General features: G+C 40.3%; 1 protein-coding gene across 2 annotated transcripts in view; it reads left to right on the top strand.

Annotated features, from left to right (window-relative positions):
* Positions 1 to 14,027, top strand: part of Ppp3ca (protein phosphatase 3 catalytic subunit alpha) — a 270,184-nt gene that overhangs the window by 212,741 nt on the left and 43,416 nt on the right. For both annotated transcript variants that reach the window (XM_005081969.4, XM_005081968.4), the window contains exons 6-8: positions 2,851 to 2,990; positions 6,145 to 6,222; positions 8,736 to 8,830. In XM_005081969.4, coding sequence (XP_005082026.1) covers positions 2,851 to 2,990; positions 6,145 to 6,222; positions 8,736 to 8,830 — 313 coding nt within the window. The remainder of the gene's footprint in view (positions 1 to 2,850; positions 2,991 to 6,144; positions 6,223 to 8,735; positions 8,831 to 14,027) is intronic.

Raw genomic sequence — 14,027 nt, 5'->3', positions numbered from 1 at the left:
GGAAAAGTTGCTAGGCCTTTGGGGAATATAGCACAACTTGATGTTTATAATGTCTTTATCATGATGGTCTTTGCTATTGTTGCTGTTGTGCCAGTATAAAATATTTAAGTCAGCATTTAGCAAAAGCAAAGGTTATATTATATTGACTGTATTATATTATATTGACTGCATGAAAAGCACTGACATTTTTCAGAAACATACTTTTACTTGTTTGCTGTCACTACTGTTTCCCAGCAGAAGAATAACTGAGCTGGAATGGGGAAGTGTATTATATACTTCTCATAAAACAATGCAATAATACATGACAGTGCTGTGCAACAGAAATTATGTTTTATTTCTCTATGTTTATATTCTGATAATTGCAGCTATGTAAGAAAAGACCTGAGAGAGTATCAAACAAAAGGCATCACAACAGAAAACATTTTCTTGTAGTTGTCTAACACGTAACATTTGTGTGTGTTAGCATGTGGAACATGCTGCATCGTAATTTGGATGTAATTTTCACACTTGAGCTTTTGAGATAAGAAATGAAAGCCACATTTTCCCTGAAAGAATTAGTGATGTGTAACAACTATCTCTGACCTCTCCCTTCATTTTAGAGGCCTATGAAAATGCCTATACTTTTCCAAGCCCAAAAGGGAATGTGGAAATGATTCTGATCCCTTTTTACTGTTCTTGCCAGTCATTTTAGAAAGAATAAGTTGTTTAAATTATTCTGAATTGCTGTGTTTCAACTATTAAGATTGGAATTTGGCTGAGTTTTGCTAGAAATATACATGGTGTCTGATATTTACTTGAGCCTGGTGTGTTATAAGTAAACTCTGGCTTCAGACAAGTCATACAGTGACCTCAATGCCAGTGAAGGTACAGATCTTGCTCAATTAAAATCTCACTTAAGATTTCCTCATGTACATAACTCAAATGCTACCTATGAGGACACAAGACTCTATGATGTCATTTGAGTAATTGATACTTTTTTTTCTAGTTTCGTAAGTTTGAATGTTTCCATTGATGCCTCACAAATTTGTATTCTCAACAGCAGTTACAGGTTAATCATTTGAGCTGTCTTTGATTGATATTAATTTAGTAAATAGTCTTGTCCACTCTGTTTAGTGATGAGATAAAATAATCACTCATCCTTGTATACTAGTGACTTTCTAGCTTATCATAGCAGGGGCAGTAGGACTTGTAGCAGTACAAACAACCAAACTTGCTCCACTAGCAAATGCCGGGAACCACAGACATCGATCCGTGTGTGTTGTACTTGATGACATCAACAAGTTCATGGGCTTAAATGAAAGCTACAAAGTGTGTCAAGCTAACAGGGAGAAGTGGTGAAATGCAGTCTATACCCCTTTTATTGTTTTAGAGGGGAAAAAAACAGAAAGGATTTAGCTATTGAGCTATTGTATTAAAGATGTAGTCATTGACACACACACACAAAGATAAACAAGAACTTTAAAATTAATAATCATTTTCATAGGACATACTGTTCCTCTAAAAACTTTTATTGGAATTTACAACATTGAAAAAATTACTTATCAAATAGCAAGCATATTTTTATGTCGTAAGTATCTCTATTGTCATGAAGTTAGTATTTATTTTCAACCTCAGGAAGCCACATATTCAAGTCCTTCCTTGTAAACTCTGTCATTAAGATGCAACTGACTTATTTTCTCAGGATTATAGGGAATAATATGTTCTTTCTTTACTATTGGAAAATAATTCTGTTATTATGTTTTTCTTTTAAAATCAAAGAAGGGGCAAAAGAGATATCCATGGCAGAGAACTGGAATTCAGTTCCTAGCAGCCATGTCAGGTGATTCACAACCACTTGTAACTCTGACCCCAGATGATTTGATGCCCTCTTCTGGCCTCTGCGGGCACCTGCACTTACATGTTCATACCAATGCATGGATACACATACAACACCATTATTTTTTTTTAAGTAAATCTTTAAAAAAAATTAAATGAAAGCACATTAAATAAGCCTCGGATTGTTCTCTGTGTGTTGATGTCCTCTTGAGTGAGGCACTATTGCTGTATCTTCTGGGGGTTGTCATGCCCAGACTGCCATGGTAGTTGCTCAGTGTTTAAAGCCCTGTGGGGAGATGATGACCAAGCAGTTTATAACTGGAAAAAATAATTGCATTTGAAGTCGCCAAAGAAGACACTAAAGCATAAAAGTGCGAGTGTGCAAGTGGTTAGAGAAACCTGGGGTTATTTCACTAGCATGCCCTTGTTGGCAGCAAGACCAGCTACATACTGGCGTGTGCTTCATCTGGAAGCAGAGGTGGCTTCGAGTGTCAATAGGGCACAAAGCAAGTGGCTTCTCTTAAAGCAAGAGCCATGTACTTTCAAGATCATGTCTTCAGATTAAAACAAATCACAGGGGATCCTCATTCAGATTTTAATGGACAGCTCTCTGCAGGCTGTAGGCAGAACAAAACCAAGCTGCTCCTTTATAAATAAGCCATGAGTAGATAGAAATCACAATGGTGACTGTTTCATTTGGATGGAAGAAAAAAAAATAAGGGAAGAATTAAAAGGAAATGGGTGAAAGAAAAACAGGGGAAAGTGTAACGATTGAAGGGATAGGGGAGAGGCAAAGGGAGAGATGAGGGGAGATACTAAGTTCGTTTATTTCATCGCCGTGAGGAAGAAGAAAGGAAAACCTGAGAAATAAGAGGAATTGGGATGAGGTGGGGATTGGAAGAGGGTAGATGCCATTTTTCCCATCTGAGGCTGGGGCATGGCAGGTGATCATCACTCAGAGCTGGTTTCCTGTGTTTTCTGAGTTCTAAGTGTCCAAAGATAACTATTTTGTTCTCTGTCTTATATTTTTCTTAGTTAGACCGATTCAAAGAACCACCTGCTTACGGGCCCATGTGTGACATCCTGTGGTCAGACCCCCTGGAGGACTTTGGAAATGAGAAGACACAGGAACATTTCACTCACAACACAGTCAGGGGGTGTTCGTACTTCTACAGGTGAGAACCTGGCCCTGACAGACTGGAACATGTCTTGCAGTATTGGCATTTATCAAGGTTAAGTGAATATAGATGATAAGAATGCATGCCTGCATATAAATGCATGTGAAGAATAAGAAAGGAATGAAAGAGCGTTGGTAAAAGAGGGGATAGCTACTAATGATAAAATGTACTTAAAGAATTGTCTCTATTGCGTCATCTGTGGGAGAGTTCCATTACTAGCTTTGCTTTCCTTCATCCATAGATGCACTCATGTTTCACTAGTTCTTATAACTTAAATCAGAAAACCAACTTCTCGTTGGCTGACTAAATCATACTCAATTCATTCTTATATTAGTTTAAAGTGTTTCTAGCTTCCTAGATGGCTTGGAATCAGCAATTATAGAATGTCTAGGTAACCCAGCAGGTGCACATTTAGCCCTTCACAAGCCATGTTGAAAATGTCTTAATAGTGCATTTTACATTTGCAAATGAGACTTGGATGTCCAATCACTTCAGAAAGGAATCTACAGCACATTTGGGGTTCTGTATGCCTGAACCACTTTACTGACGGGACACCTTACTTTTTGCTGCTGCAAATGATACTCCTAAAGGCAATGTGGTGCCTTCCTATGTGATGTAATTGTGTGAAGTAGCAACTGCTTCCCACGTCTCTAGATGCAAGTGAGAACTGTGTTCTGCAGAAGGATTGGCAGGAAGTTGAAGTCTAAGTTCTGTAGGACCCTGGGGCAAAGGAGAGGCCAGAAAGTCCTAGGGAAAGAAGGCTGGCTGAAGCGCCGGGGTACCCCAGGGGTGAGTAACCATTACTAGGCCCCAGCAGCAGAGGCATGGAGCACCTGGGCTGGCTGGAATTGGTAAGAGCATCAGGAGGAGGAAGCTTCCTGCCCGTACCGTACTCTGCAGGGCTGGAGCAGCCAGGAAAACCAGCACCCTCTGCATCTCCCCCCTGGGTGACTGCCCTTGTCTAGGGTATTTCAGTGACTGTGCATGAGCTCCAGGAGGTAACAGGCTGTTGCTAAGCACTCCAAAGAGTGGAGAAAGCAGTGCATTCCCTCTGCTGGAATTTTCTGTTGCTTAAGGGCAGATCTGTAACCATACTTTACATAACCCTGTGATAAGTATCAGGTAGACCCTGGGGTACAAACTGGAGAGGTAGCAAATTTGTAGGCTTGGGAGTGAAAGTGGGCTCTATAGGAAGGCTTCTTACAGGTTCACTTAACTCCTAATGGAAGAACTGCTCTTTTCAAGAGGAAAAAACACACAGGGAAAGTATCCGCAAGGCTTATGCCTTGTAGTGATACCTGCAGGCAAAATCTTGATTAAAAGGTCTAAGATATGGCAGGGTGGTGGTGGTGCACGCCTTTAATCCCAGCACTCGGGAGGCAGAGGCAGTGGGATCTCTGTGAGTTCGAGGCCGGGCTGGACTGACAGCCTCTGAAACAATACAGAGAAACCCTGTCTCGTAAAAACCAAAAAAAAAAAAAAAAAAAAAAAAAGTCTAAGATATTTAATTCAGAATCTAAAATGTGTTTCCTGTGTTAGAGAAACATGAATAAGAAAACAAAGAGCTCAGTGCAAAGTTTCTACTCTTGTTCAGATGTTCTTTTTAGCCTTCTTTGTTTACATTCAGTTTCCGAGCCCCCTCAAAACAGAGTTTTCTATCCCTCTCCTGTCTAAAGACCCACACCCACCACTTGAAGGCCTTATGCAAGATGAAGTTCTCAGTGTTCTTTCATGACCAACAGTTGATGAGGGAGGGTTGCTGACTTGCTTTATAATGTCTGTATAGCATATAAGATATTTTATCTCTTATACTATTTTATTCCTCTATAGATTTTTTTTAAAAAATTTATCACAGCAATGTTTCTATCTAGTTTATAAAACCCCACTCAGCCTGCCCTGCCTTCTATCAAAAGAAACCATCTATCACCTGGTCTAATAGGTCACCGCATCCCCCCCCCCATGGAGCCAGTGAATCCAGAGCTCCGCTATAGCATACACCCAAGCATGTGTGCACAGACGAACAGAAACTCTTCACAGTGTGTAACAAAACTGTTGTTGCCAAAGAACTAAATCCTTCTTACAGTCTTAACAGTCGTGCATCGGTTCCTTTTCTCCTGCTGTGACAGAGTACAGGACAGAGCAGTTTGAGGAAGGAAGCAGGGCACAGCCTGGCACGGTGTGGCCGAGGCACAATCAGCTGCTCACTTCTTATCTGCTCTGCCGTCAGAAAGCAGAGAGAGATAAATGCTGGTGCTTAGCTCCAGTTCTCCATTTTACTCAGGCCAGGATCCTCTCCCAAGGAATGTGTTGTCATGTAGGGTAGATTGCCCATCTTGATGAGCCTAATATTGAAATCTTCTGAACAGATGGCATGCCCAAAGGTTTGTCTCCCAGATGTTTCTAGTGCCTGTCAAGTTGACCACCACTACTGTCATAAAGCTGGTATCCCTAGGCATGTAACGTCTTAGAAGTATCCTTTTCCTGATTGGAGAATTCATTCAAATATATAGCATAGAAACTATATTTGTCTACTCTAGGACTTTTGTCCCATATGCTAAGTACTAAGTTGTTTCTCCAAAGTAGTTTTCTTTTAATTTATGAATATATTCACATGTGTGTATTTTATATTATAGTGAATATTGCCAGCTTATTTATAAAATACTAGTTTTTCTGACCTTAATTTCAATTGTTAATTTAAATTCAAAAGTTTATTGATTTTGAATTTATTTCAAGATGTCTCAGAACGATGTGTAGTAGTGGTAAATGGTGTTTTTTTTTTAGTTTCTAGACAGTATTTTAAGTTTCAATTTGTAATTTGGGATACAATTGTAAAGGCATTTTAAGATCAAAGTTTTCTCTTAAATCTAACTTTATTTATTACTCTGGGTGTGTGATGATGGGAGTTGAGCACGCTGTTCACACCAAGGCACGCATGAGGAACTCAGAAGATGCCGCTCCGAAGTAACTCCTCTTCCACATGTGTTTGCCTTATCTGGCCAGGGACAAACCTGTCCCTAGAGCCCAAGAGACTTGTCTCCTGAGTGCTGTGGGATTGTGCCGGATCTCAGTGTCATATGGCTGTCCCCATATTGTGTAGCAACTGCTGAAGACTTCCTAATCACTGCTTCTCTTTTCTTTCTGTGTCTGGCAGTTATCCAGCTGTATGTGACTTCCTGCAACACAATAACTTATTGTCCATACTCCGAGCCCATGAAGCCCAGGACGCAGGGTGAGTGTTGCTGAGTGTTGGTCAATGATTGCCATATTTGTCAGGTGTTCCTCACCCAGCTAGGCTCTGCAGACTCCCTTTGGCCAGGCTCATTGCCAGAAGGAACTAGTTTCAAAATGTGCTTCTAGAAACTCAGATGTGGCAGAGTGCATGACTGCTGATGTCTGGCGAATTCCTCTTTATTAACATTCCTCTATCTTTAGAGGGAAGAAATCCATTTTTCATTTGTTTTCGTGGGGACTTGTTTTCTTAAAAGCAACTTCCATTATTTCTTTCAATTCTTGCAATCACTATACCAAGGAGGAAAACCACCAGCCACTTTTCAATTTTCGTTCACATTGCTGATGAAAGTCACAAATATTTAAAAGTTATTATTAAATAACTGTAATAATTATTGAACATTTGAAAGTTGTAGACTGGTTTTAAATCATACCAGTTCTACTCTTTGTAGACTTTTATAGGGGATGAACTTAGGACATTTACTGAATAAAAGAAGAAAAAATAATGTGCTCTATCAAATAATTCCTCTGAATTAATTTTGTAATCCTAAATTCCTAAAACCTAGTTTTAAGATTTCAGAAAACCAAGAAATGTCAAATGTTTACTTTAATATTTTCATCCTGAGAGAGAGAAAGAAGAGGGGAGATTCATCTTAGGAATTGGGGTCTGGCCTCCTTTCCCATCAGGCTCCATTGACAAGCCTTTGCTTACCTTTAAAGAAATAAACTCATCCCTTTGAATTTTTCATTTTCTGAAAAGTAAAAGTTCTCCCTTTTAAAACCTGTGTGCTGAAGCAGAGCATTTATGCCTTGCTGTGGTGACCTATATGGCACATGTCCCTTTCACAGGGCAGAAGCTGAGGCCCTTTAAAAACTTTAACTTATGCTTGGCATTGTAAGGTCAGTGTAATGTTGCTGACCATCGAAGTGTCCTGTTCATGTCCACAGCACTTAGACCCTCGGAGCTGTGTGAGTGTTTCAGGGTTGCAGTGCCCTGTGTTATTCTGGGTGTTTTCTTCCGGCAGGCTAGACATTAGAGCAGATGTTTCTTAATCACATGACATACCTGAGATTGTTTGCTTACTTGAGCATGGTTGGTTTGACCTAATGTCAATTAACATCAAATATTTTTGTTTCAAATGAGCAGTTAGTTAACTGTTTGGGTAAGTTGAGGACATGCCATGTACTTTTGCAGTTTATCTATCTGTTAATTAATTTATTTATTTATCTACTTATCTACTAATCTGGAAGTAGGCCTAGCCATTCTCATTTTATAAAGCCCAGGTAGCAGGTAGGAATATGTCTTGATCCATTACATTGAGAAACCCTTGCTCGCCTGCTGCATGTCTGATCTATCAGATCGGTAGTCACTTTGCCTTTACATAAAGTTTTCTTGTTGCTTTGGGGGATTAGGCGGGTGGGTGCATTACTGTCACCCACTATGACAACTCCAGCTCCCTACCCCAACCAAAGCATAACTCCATAAACAAAATGTATCTGAAATATTTTAAAAGGTTTTTTAATGGGGTGTTTCTTTTGGGAAAAGCCAATGTCTGAGTATTTCCAGAAAGAAAAGGAAATCAAAAAAATCTGTTTAAAATTAAACTCTTAGAGTGAAGGTCTGTGTAAAGGTGCAGTTCGGGCAACTCTTAGAAGTCAGCTGCATTAAAATAAGTGGGGAAAAACAAAGAATTACAAAAAATATCCAAAGAAACAATAAGACTATCTTGTATAAGAATGCTTCTAAGTTGGTATTCCAAAATTTGTATGACAGAAGTCATAAGACACCTTTTTGTAGTGATGGAAAAGGAACCCCCTCCTCCTGTTCTTTTCAATAGATAATTGAAGTGTTATATTACAGATTATTTTTGTCCCAATGGAGGAGAAATAATAGGGTGGTTTCTTTCCAAAAGTTCTCATGGATGCTCTGTTCATCACCGATTGATTAAATTTCACCCTGCTGAGACAACAATCTTCGCTGTACAGACACCAGCAGAGCCTGGTAATAAATAAAATTCTAAAATAGAACGTTTCAATTAGTAAAATTCATACATTTAATGAGACATTCTTGAAGGAAAAAATATCAGTCTGTCTTAGGAAATCACTTAAGCAAATGGTAACCTTGTGGAGAATGGTTTGCAGGATGACTGGCCTGGGTCTCAGCTTACTCTCTGGAAACCACTGTGATCACGGGGTATCCCCTTGCAATCCCTAGCCTGCATCTTTTGTGTTGAGTACCTGAAAATGAATTAGAACTCTACTGAATTCCACCCATCCCAGAGGTCTACGAAGTTTCAAAGATACCCATTTGGAAACCACACATGCGATGGGAGATATGCATTCTTATCTCTCCTGACATAGACAGATACCTGTGTTCAGAAGGCTTAGGGAGATTTTACTGAGCATATGTCATTGCATCCTCTTTGAAAGATAGAACTTAGCTAATTGCCTGTTTGCAGGTGTATAATTTCATGTCCCTGCTCGTCTTGCTTACCCCGTATTTGTTGTCCCTAGGTACCGCATGTACAGGAAAAGTCAAACAACAGGCTTCCCTTCTCTGATTACCATTTTCTCAGCACCAAATTACTTAGATGTGTACAATAACAAAGGTGAGTGTGAATCCTTGATGAAATCTTAAGTAGTGTGTGTGTTCATGCTTAAGCTAATTTTGACTTTACTGTTAACATTTTAAACCATTCTTTTTGCTGATCCCTTACATACTTAAAGAAAGAAAGGGGTTTAGAGGTAGAATCTATGTGCAGATACTTTTTAACTATGTGTACTAGAGATGCGATCTGCTCTCTAGTAGATGGGGACTTGAAAAACAAAACAACAATAATTGGCGGTAACCCAAACTCATGCTCTTTAAAAAGGCTACATGTATATTCTTACCCTGTAATTATGTTTGTTCAGCAAAGATACGTCTAGCAAAAGAGAATTCACAGCTTAAAATTCCAATAGTGTTTATTGAGCCCTTGCCGTAAGTCACTTTCTGAGCTGAGCAAGTACAGGTTCAATTCTTTAAAAAGAATATTATGCTTCAACGTAAATCTTAGCTGGCCCTCTCTATTTCTTTTTGTTTGTTTGTTTAGTTTGTTTGTTTGTTTGTTTTACGAGACAGGGTTCCTCTGTATTGTTTTGGAGGCTGTCAGACCAGCGCGGCCTCGAACTCACAGAGATCCGCCTGCCTCTGCCTCCAGAGTGCTGGGATTAAAGGCTTGTGCCACCACTGCACAGCTGGCCTTCTCTATTTCTATATGCAAAGCGAGTGCCTCTCACAGTCACTCAACCAGGAAGTCATGAATTGGGACGGAACCCACAGTTCTGAGCTTTCTTTCTGAAACTCCCTACCTGCTACCTGAAGCAAACACAAAGCCAGAGGGGATTACATGTTTGCCTGTGAGGGAAGGAGAGATGAAGGGACCAGGCCTACCTTCCTCCAGAAAGTAGTGTTCTTATTTAAAAAAAAATGACTTGGTGTCCTAGGTATGTCAGAGAAGGTGATAAAATATGGAGGAAGGATTAGTTAGTAGCCCTTGGTTAGAGTACTCTGGAGGGAGTGTCTCTTTAGGAAAAGAGACACCATTCAAACAATGCATGAGGTGATGTGTAGCCCAGGCAGGTGGGGAAGTGACAGTCCTGTTTCTGAGCATGCGTGAAACTGGAATTAGAGTAGTACCTGTCTTCAGTCTGTGTGATAGCTGTCTTTTTACAGAAGGTGGCTCCAGGGCTGGACCCTGATGGCCCCCAGAAGCCAGGCTAGGCCACCTTTCTTCAGTGAGACAACGGAACAAAGAATACTGAAAAGTGGAGAAAGGAGATTTATTTCAGTGTGCCCGTACTGGGAACAGGGACAGAGAAGTGTAATAAATCTTTAAGATCCTGACACGAAACTTAGGTTTATACAGAGAGCAAGAGGCATACATAGTGGAGCCATCCGGGTCAAGTGTGGAACAGGCCATCCTTGCCATCTGGCTGTGGTGTCTCTCACACAGTGGTATGACAGTTGTCAGTACTAAGTGTATTCCCTTTCCGGGGTGCAAGTTCCCCTTCTGGGTGGCACCAAGCTTCTACATTTCTTCTTCTCCCATCATGGAGATGCCTGGGGAAATTCCAATTTCCTGAGGTCTGTTGTTTCTACATTGTACTAGCCCAAGTGTGGAGCATAAGTATGTCTCTGGAATATTTGTCTTCCTTCCAGGATAGTTAAACTTCTGCCCTGAGCCTGGTGTCCAGTATACCTGATAGAGGCCTTGACCTCTGTTAGTCCCAAGTCCCCTTAATAACTTGATAGCTTGTTGGGTTTGTTGGCCTTGTGTGTTCCACTTTCGCTGCATGGTACTTCCTCTTGCTCAGAGCAAGATTCCCGATCTCCAAACTTTCTAATGCTAGCAGGAATCCTGCTGCAAAAGGCAAAGTGACCTGTCTTCCTACTGACCCACCCCTCATCCTGCCCCTTCCTCCTCTCTCTTCACGCCTGCAGTGAGTAGATACCCCCAGACATTTCTCTAAGCCCAGAGAGCAGGAAAAGCTAACTGGGGTGTGCTATAGCTGTGTAACCTTCTCAAAGGACACGCTGATGATGACAGGCCTTCCTTGAAGCTCAGGAGTGCAGGTATCCATGGACATAGTACAGCCGTGGTTCCCAGAAAGATGTGCTGTCCTTAGACAGGCAAGAGTTCCAAATCTTATAGGGCATGTTCTCTGCGTGCTATAAGCTCTGAGGCAGTCTACAAAGCAGGATGTTGGGGATTCACTAACAGCTTCAACTTACGGGATCCACAGGAAATGCATTTGGCAAGGAGGAATTTTCTGAATGGTTAGGGAAAGTCTCATTTAAAATTTTGATCCAGATGTAAAAGAATGCTCAGTTTTTACAGGAAAGATATAAAAAGTCAAGGTCAGTTATTTTTTTAAAGCAACAAGCTTCTTTTGAATTAAACTTTTAAAGCTAATTATTTGGATTAGTTATATGAAGGTTTTCAATGTTTCTCTGAGTATAGATATTGGCCAGAGCATGTTCCACCATACTCCTGTAATCCACCTTAACTATATAAAGTATAAATGTTGTGCTAGAGCGTTTCAAAGGCTTTTCTATTAAACCTAAGAAACAGTGTGATAGTACATGCTTATGAGTAATATCTGCACTTAGGAAGTGGCAGCATTATGATCAAGAGTGTAAGGGAATCATGAGCTAGCAATTTCTACACTACCCTGGACTAAATGATGTCTCCTATCACAACAAAACAAGCAAACAGAAAGCAACAAGGAAAAGATTGCCTTCCAAAAACATGTTTGTGACAGGTATTGGTTGTCAAATAGCACAGACTATTCTTAAGCACTTTGTGACAGTTAAATAAAACCCAAATCATTAAAAATGAAGACAATTGGACTATGATTCTATAATGCCCTTAGACACTTCTCATTCTTCTGTGTAGCACTATATCTTGGGGGCAGAAAGCTCCTTCACCTATCCTGGGTGTGTTGTTTCTTTATGCATGGTTCCCACATGACATGCTAGGGACTTGATCCCAGGGGAGGGCGGGGTTTCGCTGTCTTTGAGATTTGTGTGCAACTTTAGCTCTTATCTCTTGCTTGGAGTTAGTCACAGTCCTTCAGGAAAAGGATAAAACTGTTTGCATTTGGGGAACCTTTTCATAAAAGGTTCTCTCAAGAGAAAAGAGAGACGGAAAGAAAAAGAAAGGTGTATTCTTCAGTTGGAACAAAGTGTCAAAAGACTTTTGTGTCAAATTTCTGCAGCACTTTAAAGCTATTATGCTAACAGCTTGTACAGTATATGGGAGTGGGAGTCAATTATTCACTGCTAACAGCGAGGATTGCCTGATTTGAATAAAATCAATGTTAGCTAGAATTTTTTAAAAAGCCATGCAACAAAATGGAGTTGCAAGACTCTCTACAACATAGTCGATGGAAGAATAACAATGAGGGTTCTATGAGTTAACCCTTGATGGCAAGAGATGATGACCACACAGAGCATTAGTCACATGATAGTTAGTGATGCTCCTGCACAGTAAGCCGGAAGTGAACCTCTCACACCAAGTATGAGAATGATGGGCTTATTGTACGACTTCAAAACCAGTGCTGTGCTAGCTGTGATCGGGCATGCATGTAACATGCAGTCATTCCCCTTGGTAGCTTGTTCTTGCCTGTGGTTCCAGTCGGCGAGGCTGAACACTTCACCCTCTGTTGTCCCCTCATTAACTCAGCCAGTGCCTGTCCTTTCCTGTCGGCCATAGAAGTTGCTTTCTCATCCACGCGCCTGCCTCTCTTCTCCCCCCACTCTGTCAGCTCTTGAGAGATGGATGCCCTGTCAAACGATGGAAGTTTAGATCACAGTTATCCCTTCGCACAACACGCTCATTTGCATGTACTGGATATGCAGTGACAGCTCTGTAAAGTGAAGGAAAAAATGATCTTTTGTAATGAATGAATGGAATTGCTTTGGGATTACTTGCTGTGTAACACGAAAAGTCCATCATCTTTGCATGCTTTCTGCTGTTAGTGGCCATGCGTTAGTACATGGCTTCTCAGATGCTGCCAAGAAAATAGTCCTCTTCCGCTGTTCGTTTGCAGTTTCACCACACTTTTTGGCCTATGTGAATTATCTCCCTCCTTCTAAATTACCTGCAAAAGCAAAGTTTATCAGTTTTTCAACTTACTGTCCTGAACAAAAGTCAGCTTTGCATCTAACCTCATATCTCTTCCCACCTAAAATAATTGCTTACACTCCTATCTATTTAAATAGACTGGATGCACCCTTAAGAGCACAATGTGTATTTCACGAAGATTTCTCTTTTAATATGTGTAATTTCAATCATAATCTCTTATGTATAGCACTTACATGTTTTCCTTATTAGCTCTCATGTATTTCAATTACATGCCAGTCAGATAAACATTGTGAATCACAGAGTTGGTAATATACATTGCACAACCACATTTTATACCTTAGTTTTAGTTATGTTTCCTATGACTGTTATTTAAAAAAAAAAAACCTGACAAAAATGCGTAGGCCAGAGAAATAACTCAGCCATTCAAGGCTAAGCTCATAAAAAATATATAAAAAAATAAGCGGCCACCAGTGAAAATGACCAACTACATCTAGTTACCAAAAACACTGAACAAGCTTATATTAGCAATTTACTAGTGCATTTTCCTACTGCAGTATTTGACCACGCATAATGTACCATGGGCTATGTGTTAAACATGATCTGTACCCTCAAGTGTCTTATTCTCTGCTAGCATGTTAGACACAATTAAGTACTCCCTTCAGTAAAGATCTAATATGTTTGAGTATTACTGTAAGCAGAGGAAAGCAAGCTGGAAGAGTGAACATTACTCCATGAAGACAGGAATAGCTTAACTCAGGAAGAGGCAGTGAACAGCAAAAGTCACTTGTGACTAACAAATGGACCAGATAAAAATGGTGCTTGGAACAATTCATTTGACCAAATATTGGAAAAACCTCTGGGAAAAAAACAAAAATCAAACACTGTTTTTTATACCTTGATAGAAGCAGGCAGGTCCTTTTGACTCTTAAGATGTGTCCATCTTTATAAACTCTCCCCGTCAATTTGGACAGGAAAACGTCCATCTTTAAATGTGCCTGAAAAAGAAGCTCAGGTGAGTTCCAAAGGTGTCCCCACAGGCCAGTTCTGCTGTTCAGATGAGCTCTTGAATATGTGGGTGAGTGGATATATGGAATGCAGGGAGAGAGGTTGGTGTACATAACAGGGATCCATGACTGAGCTCCAGAGACAGCTACTGACAGGTAGTAATGGTAAGGAC

The sequence above is a fragment of the Mesocricetus auratus genome, unplaced genomic scaffold, assembly GCF_017639785.1.
Source record: "Mesocricetus auratus isolate SY011 unplaced genomic scaffold, BCM_Maur_2.0 Super-Scaffold_100009, whole genome shotgun sequence".
Lineage (NCBI taxonomy): Eukaryota > Metazoa > Chordata > Mammalia > Rodentia > Cricetidae > Mesocricetus > Mesocricetus auratus.
This window is presented reverse-complemented; position numbering and strand designations above follow the sequence as displayed.